This window comes from Biomphalaria glabrata, chromosome 14, assembly GCF_947242115.1.
Source record: "Biomphalaria glabrata chromosome 14, xgBioGlab47.1, whole genome shotgun sequence".
Classification (NCBI taxonomy): Eukaryota; Metazoa; Mollusca; class Gastropoda; family Planorbidae; genus Biomphalaria; species Biomphalaria glabrata.
In genome coordinates, this window is record NC_074724.1 from 7,460,651 (window position 1) to 7,478,271 (window position 17,621).

At 33.5% G+C, this 17,621-nt stretch overlaps 1 protein-coding gene across 2 annotated transcripts; it reads right to left on the reverse strand.

The window, feature by feature from the left end:
• Window positions 1–319: 319 nt before the first annotated feature.
• On the reverse strand, window positions 320–14,891 carry LOC129922886 (sperm acrosomal protein FSA-ACR.1-like). Of its 2 annotated transcripts, XM_056010962.1 has the most exons (3): window positions 14,721–14,891; window positions 11,424–11,640; window positions 320–10,572 (listed from the first exon to the last, which is right to left on the reverse strand). In XM_056010962.1, exon 3 carries the CDS (start codon window positions 5,821–5,823, stop codon window positions 4,474–4,476), a length of 1,350 nt encoding a protein of 449 aa, XP_055866937.1. In that variant the 5' UTR covers window positions 5,824–10,572; window positions 11,424–11,640; window positions 14,721–14,891; the 3' UTR covers window positions 320–4,473. The 2 variants fall into 2 exon arrangements, with proteins under 2 accessions (XP_055866937.1, XP_055866939.1); XM_056010964.1 differs by lacking the exons at window positions 11,424–11,640; window positions 14,721–14,891 and adding an exon at window positions 11,070–11,414.
• Window positions 14,892–17,621: the final 2,730 nt, after the last annotated feature.

A 17,621-nucleotide genomic window follows, 5' to 3' on the forward strand; every position in this document is an offset into this window, starting at 1 on the left:
TAGCACTAACATAAAAAAATATGTTTTTATATAATAGCCTTTAGAATGAAAACATTTTTTTTTAATTTCACTTTTGGAAGACATTAACATCAAACAATAATAATGATAAGTTTCTTAATTGCCATTCGTTGAAGTTCCATAATTATTGCTCTTTATCTTTAAAAAAAATCCCACACAAAATAATAATTAATGAATAAAATGTAATAAAACATTTATGTCAATATATAGAAATCTAGGACCATATGTTTGTCTGTTGCCTTATCTTTAAAGTGTAAATGTAGGAATATGTGGCTCTTAGTTTTGTGGTATTATGCATGTCTTTGTAACGTCTAAACATTATTACAACTGTTACTGGTGATAGTCGACTTTCCCCTGTGAATATTGAAACACGGCTAATACTCAGTGAAAGAGCGAATATAGATCATAGAGACACTCGTCATACTCATATACCAGGCTCAGTTGAAATGGTCAATTGTGATACGTTTATAATAAAGGGTCCTATGTTAGCCGTTTGTTCAGTTTGGCGGAAACACTACATTCAATAAAGAAAAACGCCAAAATACTTATGAAAACATGTTTGGCTATAAACCAAAAACAAATAAGATTACATAGAGAGTTTGTGTTTTTACACAAACTCAGAGGCGGCCCCGTCGGAGTCGGATCCCTGTCAGAACCACATATTCACAAGGCAGTGCTGTTAACTTAATAACAAACTAGTAGCCTCTTATTGATAATGAGATATATTACACATTACGGCATGACAACTACCGGATATGTACAACATGTCAGACAAGCGATTTTAGATAATCTTTTGGTATTGATTTGTACTTATACTTCGGCAACGTCTGCTCGATGTCCAAGCACAGTTACCTAAAGAGCTATTTGCATTTTCATTTAAATGGAACTAGAATGATGAGGTAGATCTAACTAAATTAAATTTATGATTGAACACTCTTACGATTTTTGTCTATTAGATCTAGATCTAAAATGTAAATTTGGAATAATGTAGAACAATGTAGATGTAATTAAAATAAGATTTATGTAAAAAAAAAATAATCATAGATAATCAATGCCTTTATTAACACGAGATATTTAACTAGGGTTCAGAGACATTGGTGCACTGAGATCTAATAGAATTTATTTAAAGAGGTTCAAAGCCGCATTGTTTTTGCGTTTTGTCTGTCAGTCGGTCTGTCCGTCATCTTGATATAAAACACAATTAAAAGCTATTGAAAATGTGATTAACCTTTAGATTTCGTTTCGAAACATCGCAATAGTTTTAAGTATGAACGTAATAGATTTAATATATATAATAGCTTGTTCCGAATGTTTGTATAAATATTAAGATAAAAAGAGAATTCCAGATAAATGTAATACCGTTAATTGAATTTTTTAGATGGTCTCGTATACAAATTAGATGTACCACAGCCTTGCGTAGATATTTTCATACACTTTGGTGTTCGGAAGTTGTTTTCCTTTTACATTTGAATATTGTGTTTAGGATAATTTGATTTTGTAACGTTTTAGCTAGAAAATTAAATGTACTTTAAGAGGGAAGTGAGATTTTACATAAATATAGTGTAAATGAGAAGATTATTTGTTTTATTAATTAGAAGAGGGATTTCAAACAGTTATTTAGCGTTAGTAGATTATTTAATAAAATTCGAAAATTTTTGGCGACGATTTTTAAGAAAATTTAAATAATGTAGATCGTTTTCATTTCAAAACAAAATGCGGAACATTCTTTATCGATTAAAAAACTTTTGTTATGTTTCAGCAAGAAAATTAAATGTAAAATAAGTCTAAAAAATGATTTTCAATAATCGTTTCTAGTAAATTACTCTTTTTTTTAAAGCCCTGAACAATCTATTGTTGATATTTTAAAATTTCTTTAAAGATGTAAATATGGAAGAATTTGATATCGATCATCAAACTATAACGACGGATTGTCAAAGAATATACGTGTAATATTAGTCAATTTTGCGATTTCAAACAATCATCAATTCATTTGTTATAAAACAATATCCGGAACATTTTTACAGTTAATGAAATATAAGTCATTATAGAGATTTTGATTTAGCCTTTATATGTTATTTACATAAAAAAAAACGAACAACATATTATTGGTAATGTATTTTTGCAACGTTTAAGTATGGAGATTAAATGTAATAAAGATTTAAAGAGCAAACAGACATTCGTTGACATTGATTTATTTTCACAAACCATCTGGAACAATCTATTATAGATAGTTAAAACAATGGACAGGTTTCCAAAGGAACATTAAAGGTTAAATCAGATTTTCAATTGCTTTTAGTGTTGTTTTTTAAATCTAAACGTGACGAATAGACCGACCAACAGACAAATGCACAAAAATAAGAGGCTTTTATCCTGATGGGACACTAAACAACAAATAAATAAAATCTGCTTATTTAGACATTTTTGAGAAATTAGTTTGTCAATGTATCATGCTGCGACGTTACGCTACTGCACGAAAGTCTCTGCATAAAGAGTCCATTTAAAAAAATGTGCGTGATATTTACATACAAAGTGCATTATTAGCCTTTATAAACAAACTAGCAGCTAGTTGACCAGAAGAAACATCATTAAGTATTATTTATATTTGTTGTAAACATTTCTTGTACATTTTATAAATATATTAGACTTAGTGATACTGAAAAAACACATATATTGTCCATCTTTGTTAGCATATTATAACATTGCCTCCCTTACATTTACGTAATTGTTTTAGAATTTGTGTATTTTTATGAAAAAATCGCTTGCCTAATTAATTTTATTAATTGAATGGTTTGATTTTAGAAAACCAAAAGTAGCCGCTGCACCTAAACTATTCAAGCCGCATTGCATGGTGAAATACTATTTTTCATATCTCTTCTAGTTTTCGAGATCTGAGTGTGACAGACGGACATTTTGCACAAACTTAATAGCGGCTTTTTCCCCTTACGGGGGCCGCTAAAAAGACAAAGCCTAGTGAAGAAATACCGAAACCGAAAAATAACTCTAATTGCTAATACTTTTAAAACGAAACAACAACTTGAAGAAACTATTTATACTTCTAAAAAATTTAGAGTTGGACATACCAAAAAACCATATTCCAAAAAAAATATTAAAGAGGGCCTGCAATATACTTAGTCTTCACATAAAGTCCTGAATAATCTACACGCATGATAAAGTATGCTTTATAGAAGAAAAGTCTAGTAAGTTACAAATGCTAAGTTCTAGATTGGCTTAAGTTAAAAGTAAAATTCTAAAGTGTAATAGTATCCATGAGCCAGTGCTTATCATTACAAAGAAAAAGCAAATAATATCAAGCATCTCTTGTTCTCATGCTAGATACTAAGAGCAAGTCCAAAAAACAAAACAAACACACACAAAAAAAACATCCCGGACTGCACACTATATTTACCTCGGCAATTAAACCCTCCGGCAATAGTCAAGAATTTAAAAGCTCCTCTGCAGAGTGACGAACCCTTCTCTTTAACGTGATTGGTCACACCTCTCAGAAAGAGAGGAAAACAAATTATTAAACCCTTGGGACGTTTTATCGCGAATAAAATACGGAGTAGAAAATGTGTATCTCCGACATATTCGACATTCTTTTCTAGTGATTGGTGAATGTTGTCATTTGCCGCTGTATGTCAGAAATAAGTGTATTTAGCAAATATGTTGGACTCCAAGCGACTATGTGACTGTTAACATTTACCGTTGAAAGACGACATTACAATATTTTGGTATTTTTCTCTGATTGATCTATTGAAAGGCTTGTTTTAATTTTAACGTACATAATGTTTTAATAAGGCGCTAGATAGGTCTTGAAAAAAATATTGCCATAAATATTCCTCTTAACAGCTAGAAAATTCTTCATCGATTCAAAACTTAAAAAAGAAAACGTAGGTGGGTTGACACAGATCTCGAAAACGGCTGGAAATCGTACAATTTTTTAGGTTCCGGGTCATTTAAACCACTGTCAATTCATCCCCGGTCACTTCATTACCGGTCATTTTATCCCCTGTCATTTCATCCCCTGTCACTTCATTACCGGTCATTTCATCCCAGTCATTTAATCCCCTGTCGTTTCGTCCCCTGTCACTTCATCCCCGGTCATTTCATCCCCTGTCATTTCATTCCCTGTCACTTCATCCAGGGTCATTTCATCCCCTGTCATTTCATCCCCTGTCACTTCATACCCTGCCACTTTATCCCCGGTCATTTCATTCCCTGTCATTTCATCCCCTGTTACTTCACACTCTGTCACTTCATCCCCGGTCATTTCATCCCTGTCATTTCATTCTCTGTCATTTCATCCCCGGTCATTTCCTCCCCTGTCATTTCATCCCATGTCACTTCATCCCCTGTCATTTCATCCCCTGTCATTTCATCCCATGTCATTTCATCCCATGTCATTTCATCCCTTGTCATTTCATCTCCTGTCATTTCATCCAATGTCACTTCATCTTATGTAATTTCATTCCCTGTCATTTCATCCCCTGTCATTTCATCCCCTTTCACTTTATCCCCTGTCATTTCATCCCCTGTCACTTCATCCCATGTCATTTCGACCCCTGTCATTTCATCCCTTGCCACTTCATCCCATGTCATTTCATCCCATGTCATTTCATCCCCTGTCAATTTATCCCCTGTCATGTCATCCCCTGTCATTTCATCCCCTGTCATTTCATTCCCTGTCACTTCATCCCAGGTCATTTCCTTCCCTTTTACTTTATCCCCTTTCACTTCATCCCCTGTCATTTCATCCCCTGTCACTTCATCCCCTGTCATTTCATCTCCTGTTACTTCATCCCCTGTCACTTCATCCCCGGTCATTTCATCTCCGGTCATTTCTTCCTCTGTCATTTCATCCCCTGTCATTTCCTCCCCTGTCACTTCATCAACGGTCATTTCCTTCCCTTTCACTTCATCCCCGGTTATTTCATCCCCTGTCACTTCATCCCCGGTCATTTCCTCCTCAAACACTTCATCCCCTGTCACTTCATCCCATGTCATTTCATCCCCTGTCATTTCATCCCCTGCCACTTTATCCCATGTCATTTCATCCCCTGTCATTTCCTCCCCTGTCATTTCATCCCCGGTCATTTCATTCCCGGTCATTTCCTCCCCTGTCACTTCACCCCTGGTCATTACCTCCCCTGTCACTTCATCTCCGGTCATTTCATCCCCGGTCATTTTATCCACTGTCATTTCATCCCCTGTCATTTCATCAACGGTCATTTCCTTCCCTTTCAATTCATCTCCGGTTATTTCATCCCCTGTCACTTCATCCCCGGTCATTTCCTCCTCAAACACTTCATGCCCTGTCACTTCATCCCATGTCATTTCATCCCCTGTCATTTCATCCCCTGCAACTTCATCCCATGTCATTTTATCCCCTGTCATTTCATCTCCTGTCTCTTTATCCCCTGTCATTTCATCTCCGGTCATTTCATCCTCTGTCATTTCATCCCTTGTCATTTCATCCCCTGCAACTTCATCCCATGTCATTTTATCCCCTGTCATTTCATCCCCTGTCTCTTTATCCCCTGTCATTTCATCTCCGGTCATTTCATCCTCTGTCATTTCATCCCCTGTCATTTCCTCCCCTGTCATTTCATCCCCTGTAATTTCATCCCCGGTCATTTCATCCCCGGTCATTTCATCCCCTGTCATTTCATCCCCGGTCATTTCATCCCCGGTCATTTCATCCCCGGTCATTTCCTCTCCTGTCACTTCACCCCTGGTCATTTCCTCCCCTGTCACTTCATCCCCTGTCATTTTATCCCCTGTCATTTCATCTTTTGTCATGATCATCTAATCATTTTATCTGACATATGGTACTGTGAGAAATCAAGAAACAAGCAATAGTAAATATAAACGTTTCTATTTACATGAAAAAAAGTGGTTGCATTAGATAAGAATAAAATTAATGCCCTCGAAAACTTTTTAAAATGTAACATGCATAAATATACAGGCCATGTATACGAGGTGTCTTTTTTGTGTTTAAACACATCATTTCCACAGATCAGATCGACGGCAACTGGCAGAGAGAGAGAAAGTCACACCCTTTATATACATGCAAGACTATTTCCATTAAGCACTCAATCAATTTTTAAAGGCTATTGTCAGGCTATAGAAACTTCATCATGACGGAAATATAGTATAAACAGGTATGTCAACATAAGTATGCCAGTGTTGTTATCTAAAGTGAAATCAATAAACAAAATACATACTTACATATACATGTAGAAATGAAATATTGATAGAAATATGAAATATATACCGATAAAGTCCGAGAACACAATTTACACCTTTAATGTTTATAATTAAAGCAAAAATTATATATATATTTATATGTTATCCTGTGGATAGGTGAAGTCAGCCTTTATTATATCTAGGCTAAAAATGACGCGCCCATTGTCAAGATAGAGCAAAATGAAAAATAGAATTAAGTGAAAGATGGTCGTCAGGAGTTATCGGCGGCTTGATCATCAATATTCGAATCGTTTTCGTCTCTTAAATGATCTCCACTACTTTCACCACACCTTGGCCTTTGAACATTACGGCATTCGCAGGATAATATTATAATATAACATACCCCATATTCAATAGAAACGCTATAGCTAAGTACACCCCTAGATTTACAATATATTATAAGATTACTCATCAAGAATGTAAAGTGAAAGAGGGAAATATTATAAACACATTAATAACATGTCAAAAAATATTAAAAAGCGTTCGAAATAATCAGATATTTAACTTTCTAAATCTAACATTGACTGACCGATGTGCTAAATAGACAACCACTTTGGCGAAACAGTTTTCAAAAATGACATGGGACGATGGGCGACCATCAGCAGAAAAATATATATTGATTTATACTTACTATAAGATTAATTTATTATTGTTTTTTATATTACAGATTTGAAAATACATTTTAAAAAGGTTACAAAGACAGTTTGTGTAGAAACACAAACTCAAAATCGGCCCCCGAAGTGGTCCACCCAGGCAGGCTTCAATAATTTAAGAAAGAACATCTGAATGAAATTATATCAAAGACAAATGACAGATAAAAATGGAAAAAGAGGGTTGACAGATCTTGTGTAATGCCCAAACGGTCCAGCAGATCAAGGGATAGGTGCAAGTGAATGTAAAGTTAGATGTGAACCCTAACTAGTTTCCTTTCAGACCTTGTGGTCTATAGGGCAGACGATGTAAAGGTCATCTGTTTCTGTGGCCTACGGTTAACGAGGGTGTCATAAAGCCAGCACAACGACCAATGAAATTTACTATTCCCCAACTTATGTCAGGTACCCATTAGAGCTGGGTGGACTCAGAGGCGCCCAAAGATTCCGAAGTTGAAAATCCCAGTCTTCACCAGGATTCGAAACCGTGACCACCGGTTCGGAAGCCAAGCACTTTGCCGCTCATCCACCGCGCCTCCCCTGGCCTAACTGATGTCTTATAATTGATGTATTGTTTTGAAAAGGCTCAATTTTTTATAGTTAACCCGTGACAATGACCATATCATTTCTGTATTTTAAAAAATGCGTTTACAAGATTTTTATTCGTTTTATATTATGTCTAACTTATAATAAATACTAAATAGATATTTTCTCTTTAAAAAAATAGTAAACATTTGTTAGTGTGTAAATATAGTACTTAATATAACAAAACTTACATAACTTAAGAATACAAATTTAAAAACAAAAATTTGTGACAAAAAATATACAACTGTTTTGCATAAATTTGTTACAAATATGGAAAACACTCGTCTTCCCTAATAAAGAGCCTCACGTGTTTGTGTGTCTTATAGTTAATGGTGTAAGGCAGTGCAGTTCAAGACAGGACACGGAGGAGACCGAGACTGAGTCGACCATGATGTCCGTCCTGGTAGAGTCCTCGAGTAAACGCATGAGTCCAGGAAGAGATAGAGACATCAGATTAAAGTACGGTGATGTACAGTGTAACATTCTAGTAATTGATTGTATTGCCAATTGTCTAGTATTGGGTGTTATCCATTCATTTAAGTATCAGATTATTTTGGACCTCTTGTCAGGTTCTTGATGTGTTGATGTGATGTGTGTTTAGCAGTGTTTACAGAATGCCTGATTAGGAAAAGATCGTAACAATATGTACACAATAAGAGGCATTTTAACACGGGATATTACTATTCATGGGCGTAGCCAGGGTTGGGGGGTGGGGTTCAACGCTCGAAATGAAATCCCTCGGAATTTAGTGACTGATTTTTTGCTTTGATTTTTTTTTTTTTTATTTTACGTAAATTTTAATACTAAACCATCACTTGCCCCTACCAGGAGGTATTGCAGATAAATCCCCCTCTTCTATAAAACAAAACAAAAAAAAAAGTGCAAACGACAATCCCCATATTCCAAGAGCATAGTTAAGGAAGATTTTGATTTTAAAACCTACTTGAAATTTTCGATAAACCAGCTCTTCAATATAAAACAAACCATTCAGTCTACTTGAGCGTAGCCAAGTGTGGTTTTTTTTGTGTGTTTAAAACCCCCCTCCAGTGGGGTTGGCTGTTAAAAAATACCTCTTTAATTAAAAAAAAAGGCAAATGATACATACAATTTTATGAGCGTAGCCAACTGGGTTTTGAGTTTAAACCCTTTTTCAGCGGGGTTTGAAGAAAATGAATACCTCTTAAAAATAAAAGAAAGCAGATTACTCAAAATTCTATAAGCGTAGCCAAAAGGGTTTTGAGTTTCAACCTCCTTCAGCGGGATTTGAAGCCCAAAAATACTTATTCAATATATATAAAAGAAAAGCAAATTACACATTCAAAATTTTATGAGCATAGCCAAGCTAAGAGGGAGTTTTGAGTAAACATCCTCTTACTCCAGAGGGCTTTTTAAAAGTTTTAAACCCCTCCAGATGGTTTTGAGTTTCAAATCCCCAGAGTTTTGAGGTTGAAAAACTCTTTATTCAATATTATTCTAAAGCAAAATAAAGTCACCCTTTTCTATATGGGCCACATAAATAAAGTGCAGTGAATAGTCATCTGCCGAAATTGAGAAAGACTAAATGTGGCACAACAAAGATGGCTAAGTCGGATTTTAGGAGACAGTTATATAGAGTGGGTCTCAATCAAGAAAATCCTATGTCGAACTGGGAGTCGAACCCATAGTAAGGTTGTGACAGAGCGTCGTTTGATGTTCGCAGGACATGTTCTCCAACAAAATAAATTACGCATAATAAGAGTTGCGATGACATAGAGGCCATTACGAGGTAAGTGCAAACAGGGACATCCTAGTACAACTTGGTGCCACACTTTCATGGGTGTTCTCAGAGCAGGTGGGAAGAGGCTTCAAACATTGCCAGTGAAAGATTTTTGTGGAAACAGCTTCCCGCCTAAAGCGCCGAACGGCGCGGGAGGATCTAAGTAAGTAAGAATAGCAGATTAGGTTATTGAAATAAAACTTTTTAATAGCAGGATAATGTACTGTAGATACATCTAAATGTGCATTTTGTTGGCTTTCAGTACCGGAAATAGTGTTTTGTTTAGTAGTTTAAAGTTAGGCAATCAACTTCTGAGTACCGGCACCTAATCACTGAGAACCGGCACCTATTTACCTATTTTTGTTTTCTTTAAAAAAAAAAGCACTGTATATCTATATGGCAGGAGGGGGGAGGGAGAAAAATTGCCGTCATACCCCCGAAAAAAAAATCCTGGCTAAGCCCATGTTAATATTAAAAGCACAAATATATCAGCACGATTTAAAATAAGACATTATGGGCGCCAATCCACACTTTCTAAGCAAGTAACGTTAGGTTTGTAGGCTGCCTTCACTTAATATTTTTATGATAATTAAGTATTATTAATACATGTTTTTAAACATGATCATTTCGATTTCATATCAACCTATATATAAAATGGTATCCTACATTGATATACTGGTGATTTTTTTATATTGTACCGTTTACAATTATTATTATTGATAGATAATATATAATTTAATTTTTATTAGTCTTCTACTAATTATTTTATTAAATATTTTAAAATCTAATTACTTATAATTATTATATAAATTTATATAAATAATTAATAAATAATTATTTCATATGTCGTTTTCCCGAAGTAGAATTAAACATAGATTCTAAATTCTTGGCATATATTGTACATTTTCATTAATAGTGCTTAAGTTACAAAAAATAGAATTTTGGGGTACAAAATAAACAAAGATAGATAATCATGTTTGATTTATGTGCTTCCGTGTATAGCGCAAATAAAACTGATTTAAATCAAACGAGCAACATAAAATATATTTGTGTATCTTAAAATCATAGATTACCGTATTTAAAAATATATATATACATTTAGATGTCAGCTCTAAGGCATAATTTTCCTACCTTCACATAATTAAGTTTATCATGAAAATCCCCAATGTTATATGAATTGAAGTGATACAAATTTAAATTTCAAAAGCCCCAAGGCAATTAAATAAATGAATAGTCTTTAAATCAGAATTGCCAGAAATACACTTTTCAAAACAAAGATACATATCCAATGACTTGAACCAAAACTTGCAGGGGAAGCTGTGGAAAAATCGGACAATTTATGGTTTATAACTTAAATTAATTTATGCAAGATTAGGAATGTTTTCAATGTGTCGCTAGATTGACTGATACATCTATATCTATATATCTATATCTATCTATCTATCTATCTTTCTATCTATCTATCTATCTATCTATCTATCTATCTATCTATCTATCTATCTATCTATCTATCTATCTACCTCTCTCTCTCTATATATATATATATATATTTTAAACGTAACAAACAAGGGAGGCTCTTTAGAAGACCATTTACCCTATTTATATATATATATAGATAGATAGATAGATAGATAGATAGATAGATAGATACATATATACAGAGAGAGAGAGAGAGAGACAAACAAGGATAGATAGATAAATATTTTGTAGGTTTGTATTAAGCTGTTAAGGGTACAATTTATTTACCATTAGAGACACCATAGAGACAACTTAAATAAAAGATACTTTATTACAGACAATAACCTAGCGATTACTTTAGTTGATGCGGAGGGTTGGCCCGTGTATTTAACAGTGCTTTGTGTGCTAGCGTGTTTCCTTTTTGTTTCAATAAAAGTTTCACCAGGCCAGGCGTTCTTTGTTACTCTCCATTAAACAAAAAAAAAAACACAATGATTTAAGTTCTAAATGTCAAACCATTAATTTAAAAAAAATATTAAAAGTTCTGCACTGCTAGTATTAAACTATATTTATGGAATAGAATATTGCTGTTCTTGAAATCTCTAGCTATATTTAGTTTTAATTTGCTAAAAGTTTTGGGAATTAAGAAAATATTTTAAAATAAAAATGTTAGAAAAAAAAGGTTTTAATATTCTCTATAAATACACTACCGTAAACTTTGGGAAACTTTAGACGATCGCTTTTCAATTCAGAACCGTTTTCGTCATAAAGGACACCATAAATCTCGGCTTCATTCCAGCTTGTAGTAGCTAGGAATCTACAAGTCACATAATGCTCATCATCACAACGACGTTCGCAGTAGCATTCAAACTTATTAGAACTTTTTTCGTTGTCACAAGAACTGTTGAAGTCTACGTGGTACTCATCCTGAAAAAAATGTATGTATTCATTGTAATTAGATATTTTATGGAAGTGGTACTGATGCGCTTAGCTTCCAAATCTAGCGGCCTCGAGTTTGAAATCCAGTGAAGACTAAGACTTTATACTTGGAGACCACATATCTATAAAAAGGGCTACCTTACATACATTAATGAATTAAAGGTGGTTGGTCGTTCTGTTTCTAGTTCGAATTAAGCGCATTTAATCTTTACATCATTGGCCCCAATAGATCTTATGTATGTTTTACCTTTCAATAATAAGTATTGCAAGCTGCTATTTAAGTATTTAGGTTTAAATAGATACTAATGACAAAATGTATTGTTTTCTCTGAAAATAAAAATAAAATTAAAATGCGTTACCCGACATTACTAACGACAAAATGCGCCGACAAGATAGCTCCTATTATGGCTTATGTCAATGCTTTTTTCTCTCTCTCTCTCTTTATATTATATGAATACGTACATACATTTACACACACACACATGCGCATATATATATATATATATATATATATATATATATATATATATATATATATATATATATACATTGAAATTATTTATCAATATGAATATATAACAAGGGCTTCTTTGTTTCCTGACGCTACGATGTCTCGCCTGTTTAGCTCCTTTCGGATTTTATTAATCTGGAGCTCGTGAAGGCGTTTAGAAGTAGTCATTGTAAGTAGAGCGGGCGGGATCCACTTCTGACACCAATTTGAAAAGTGGTGGGGAAGATTATTAAATTGTGTGTGTTTTTCCAAGATGACGGTGAGAAGTTAGCGAGTGATTGGTGGCTAAGCGAATTTAATGATGTAAGATAAGCGGCACTGTCGTGTGCTGTTTACTACGCGTATTTCATTTCATCTCTACTTGTATTTACCTAAATTGTTATAAAAGTTATATTTAGTCTTGTTCACAAATAAATTATTCATGCTATTACGTTTTATATATTTTAAAATATAAGACGCCTATATCGGTTTAGCTGTCTGTCTACTAGCAGTTTAGCGCTAAATGTCAACTACCGCCAAAAACAGAGAAAGAAGGAGGTATCTTCCTAAAGTTTATGGTGATAGCTTTTTAAATGCGTTTTATAAAAAAAAACAAGGTTAGAAAGACAGTTTGTGTGGAAACCCAAACTTAAAATCGGCCCCCGAAGTGGTCCAACCAGACAGGAAAGACAAATGACAGAGAAGAATGTAGAATTGTTGACAGATCTTTAGGTGAAAGTGAATGTTAAAGTAGACGTGAACCTGGCCTTACTGATGACGTATAATGAATATTTAATAAATCTAATTGTTTTGTAAAATGGTCAATCTCTTACTCATTAAAGAAAAAAACATTTCCGTATTTTTTTTCCTTTGATTAAGTGTTCTATAGTATCCGCTATAAATACAGTTCACGAGATAATATGAAAAACTACTTATTAATTGTTGTTTTTAATAATTCCCAATTTATATGCATACTAAATATATTATTTCACTTTAAAAAATGTAAACATTTTTTGTGTGTAAATGTAGTAGCTAATAAGACAGAGCTAACATAACATATTTTGACAAAAAAAATCTAAAACCATTTGCATAAATATGTTAAAAATAGGGTAAATGGTCTTCTAAAGAGCCTCCCTTGTTTGTTACGTTTAATAGTGAATATTAGTAAAAGCGGTGTATTTTTATAAAAAAAAAAACTGCTTGAATAATTGATTTAAAAAAATGATTTTTCGCTTTCAGAAATGAAAAAAGTAGCCGTTTCATCAGAACTTTGATTCGTCCAAAATATTATGGTGTCAGATTTAAACTATCTCTTCTAGTTTACGAGATCTAAACGGGATGGACGGACAGACTAACAGACATTTAACTAATAGCGTCTTTTCTCCTATCGGGGGCCGCTAAAAAGACTTGAAATCGAAATCGAAAGCTCAAGCTTCCTCGAGCGAATACACAAACCACTTTGTCAAGAAAGTGAATATGAAAATAGAAGGTTTCATAGTTATCTATTAGTAGTCTCTTACTTTTAAGCAACCATCTAATTCTCAACAGCAGGTTTAAAATGGAATTTTCAATTTATACCGCCACAACCGTTAAGTAAATTTTTTTTTTCGTTTGTTCCATACCAAAATAAATAAATAAATAAAAATAATTACAAATAGTCAGTTAAGTAATTAGCTAATTTTATTAAATGTTTCGTGGTTTGTCAGGTAAAATAAAATAATTGTGCAAAATTTCAGGTTAATCTGAGATTGGGGGTTGGGTAAATAACGTGTACACATTTTTCACTAGAAAGACAGAGTGAGTTGCTGTAAGCTTTGTAAAAATCATATAGTGAAGTGTAATAGTTTCTTATCTTAAACAACCATCTAACCTGGTTACAAAGTTATAAGATATAAACACTCGTGCAGTGGCGTAGTTAAAGGGGTCCAGATGTGAAAATCCCCCCTTGCCCCCACCGGAGGTCCCCAAATAAATGTTCCAAATTCGTTTTTACATTAAATATTACGCTATTATTTTTTTTAAATCATGATTCCGAATTTCAAAATGCAGGGGCCCCTAAGTAGTTGAAGCTCCGAAATCCCTAGCTATGCCACTGGACACACGAATTTCCTTTTTCAATCACAATTTATCGGGTATTTTCTATAGTCCATTAAAAAAATGGTAAGAATATAATTAAACATATTTTGTTAAAAGTTTGGTGCGAAGAAAAAATTGTTTCATCAAAATAGTAACGTTTCGGCTTGTCGACAATGCCATGACAGTCGAAAAACATGACTAGTATTTGATGTGTAAAGAAATAAAGAAAAAAAATGCTTTTGGCGGCTTAGAGAGAGGAAGGTTTTAGTTCCTCTAAAGTTTTACAAACGTAGATATTTTAGCTTAACAAAAGACGATGACGTTTAAAAAAAGTGTAAGGGGAAAGGTGGAAGAATAAATATTATATATACAATAGTAGTCTTCATCCTCTTCGTATTTGTGCTGATGATTAAAAGACAAAAAAAGGATTATAATGTTATCAACTTCTACAAGCTATCAAATTTAAAAAGACAAACGCATACATTTTACTGCAAATGCTTACTAAAATATTAGTGGCATTAACTATAAACCATCTAGAATAGAGGGCCCAGCTTTCATCTTTGCGACTAAGGGTTACAATTGCTTTGATAACTATAATGTTCTGACCACTTAAACTGTTTGTTTCACTGTACGATAGATGGATTTGTTGACACGTCACACAGACACCTGTGGAAACAAAAATTTCACAATTTATATATTTATTTTTTTACATTTAATTATAACTAAAAATAATATGAAAGTGTAATGGTGGTGCGAATAGGGGTAGTGTGTGTATGTAGTTAGCCGACGCGAATCGCCCAAGGCCAGCGATGAGTTCTCAACCAAGATAAACTTTTCCTAGTCGCCTTTTTCCAACGATTACTCAATCTGATATTTTTCTAGTTAAATAAATTTGGGACAAAAACTCACAATTTTTGCTTGAATTTTATTGAATATTATTTAACTATTTTTTTTTTTTGGCCTCAAAAACTTAATCTAAATAGGTGGAGTATCTTATCTTTTCAAAGAGTTTTATTTGCAATGCATTAAGGGCCTGTACATTCATATTAGAATATTCTTCAACATTATTTTAAAAGGTCCTCTTTTAATAGGATGAATAATGAGCTCCGAACTCAACTGATGAGTAATGAGCTGTAGATGTCAGAAAAATGCGTTTTTGCAGTGACGAAAGCAAGAAAACGCTTTTGGCGTCGAACCTTACTGATGAATGATGAGCTATAGATGTCAGGAGAATGCGTTTCTGCATTGAAGAATTCAAGAAAACGCTTTTGGCGTCGATGCTTTGCCCCGACTTCCACTGATGAATAACAAGCTATAGATGTTAGGAGAAATTGTTTCTTCAGTGAAGAATGCAAAAAAACGCTTTTGGCGTCGGGGCTTTGCCCCGTACCCCACTTTGGAAGCTTACATCGCTCCCCCAGACCCCCAAGCTTGCAAGAGAGAGGCCTCAAAATGACTTTTTTTTTGTTTGTTTTTTTCGACTAAGGTTGAAAAACACTGCTTTTTAAATATATATATATATATATGAATATGCTGTACGCACGTGTATGCATAGGATTAGGGTTACTGGGCGTTAGGGTTAGGGTTTGGAAAAAAAATCGCCCCCACACTCCAAAGTTCTGGATCCGCTAGTGGTCCTATTTAGCTCTATTTTTGCTTTTTCATATGCCGTAATATAAAATAATGCTTGATTCTCTATTACAAGTTAACAGTACATATATTTTCAGGCCACCTATTTCCAGCATTACGTGTAGGTATCTGTTTGTGAAGTTCTGGATTTTTTTCACATTTGTTTTCATGACTCTCCATGTCTTGGAATCGTATAGAGATTCGGATCTTGTTCTGTAAAGACCATAATTTGGAGCGTCGGATTTTTTGAAAATTGTTAAGGAAAATCTAGTTTTAGTAATTCTATTTAGTATATCGTCCTTAATTTTAACGTCTTTACTACTTTACTAACTCTCAGATAAGTGAAGTGGTCCGTATCAAGGATGTTCTGTCCCTGTAGCAGGATTGGGTTCTCTTGTCTGTTGTTGATCCTCATAACTTCTGTTTCTTTATTTTGATTAGAAGTACAGTCTTTTCCGCTACTTCTAAGAGTCTGGTGAGTTTGGTCTGAGCATTTAGTTGTGTGAGGGAGAGAAGGTAGATGTCTGCAGAATCCAGGTCTTCCAGATGAGTTTATTGTATAATGTTTTTGTTATTTAATTGCATTAAAAAAATGTAATGGCGGTATTGTCTTTTTAAAAATACATTTTTTGCATGCAATTTCATGTTCTTTTATTACAATATCTCTATTCAAGTTAGAACTTCATGGAACCTTCAGGAACCTGCATGAAACTTTGACGCGGATCTCAAAAACGGCTCTAACGATTATCCTAGAAATTTTATTGTTTATGTAAATCGCTGAGAAAAGAATTACAAGCACTTTTGCAACACGGGGGAAACCCTAATTTAACCTTTTTAAATTTTTTATAGTTAAAAATAAAAAAAAATATAAATTTGGCTTGAGTACTAGACTTTAAAATAACTTAGATCTAGAGCCAAGATCGGTTATGAAATGCCTATCGCGTTCGGGAGTTTCCAGTGTATGGCAAAATTGATACCAAAAAATATTTAATTAGTTCAGGAAAATTTTTAGCATCGTCTTTTAAGTTTATATTTAAATGCATATCGTAGGAATTATAAAAAAAAAAGAATTATAGCGTAATCAGAAGCAATGTAATGATAACTATTCGAGTTGTTTATTACATTTTAAGTTGCTTTAAGTTTATTGACAGATCATCACAGCTTTGCTTATATTTTTACGAAATTATAATACAACTGGCATCCAGATTACAGATACAGAAATAGATCTAGATCTAAACTAGATCTTTAGAGTTTTATATTATGTCGATATAATGAAAGTGTCAATTAATAATAGAACACGTTTGCATTGCCCGCTGGCCAAATTAGTACCATCGTTCTTTCAAGCAGCTGGTGGTGTCAAAATCACAAGTTCTATATGTGGTTAGAACAATTTCTTTTTATTAATTTTTTTTTTTATTTTATATTATGTTTTAAGTGATATGTTGGAGGTTGTCTATGTTGTCTTTTAAAAAATGTATTATTTATCTTTTTTCATGTATTAGTTTTCTATACATAGTATGAGCTCATTGGATGATCATTAAAAATACTTTTGCTTGAGACTTCGATGAAAATATCTTAAAAAGACAGAAATCTACGGGCGATACCACTTAAGATAATCCTACTTTACGTGATTTAGTTTTATTTGTAAATTTTGTTTAAATTAAATTTCATAAGTCTTAAAATGTTCTGAAAAATAGTAAATACCTATTATGGAAAAGAGTTGTAAGAGTTTAGGTATCAGACTTGGAGCCATCTTCATATTTATACCAGCTGG

Bases quoted from the DNA above. Each gene is read 5' to 3' on its own strand.
- LOC129922886 (XM_056010962.1), bottom strand. From the start codon at position 5,823: ATGATCATGACAAAAGATGAAATGACAGGGGATAAAATGACAGGGGAT.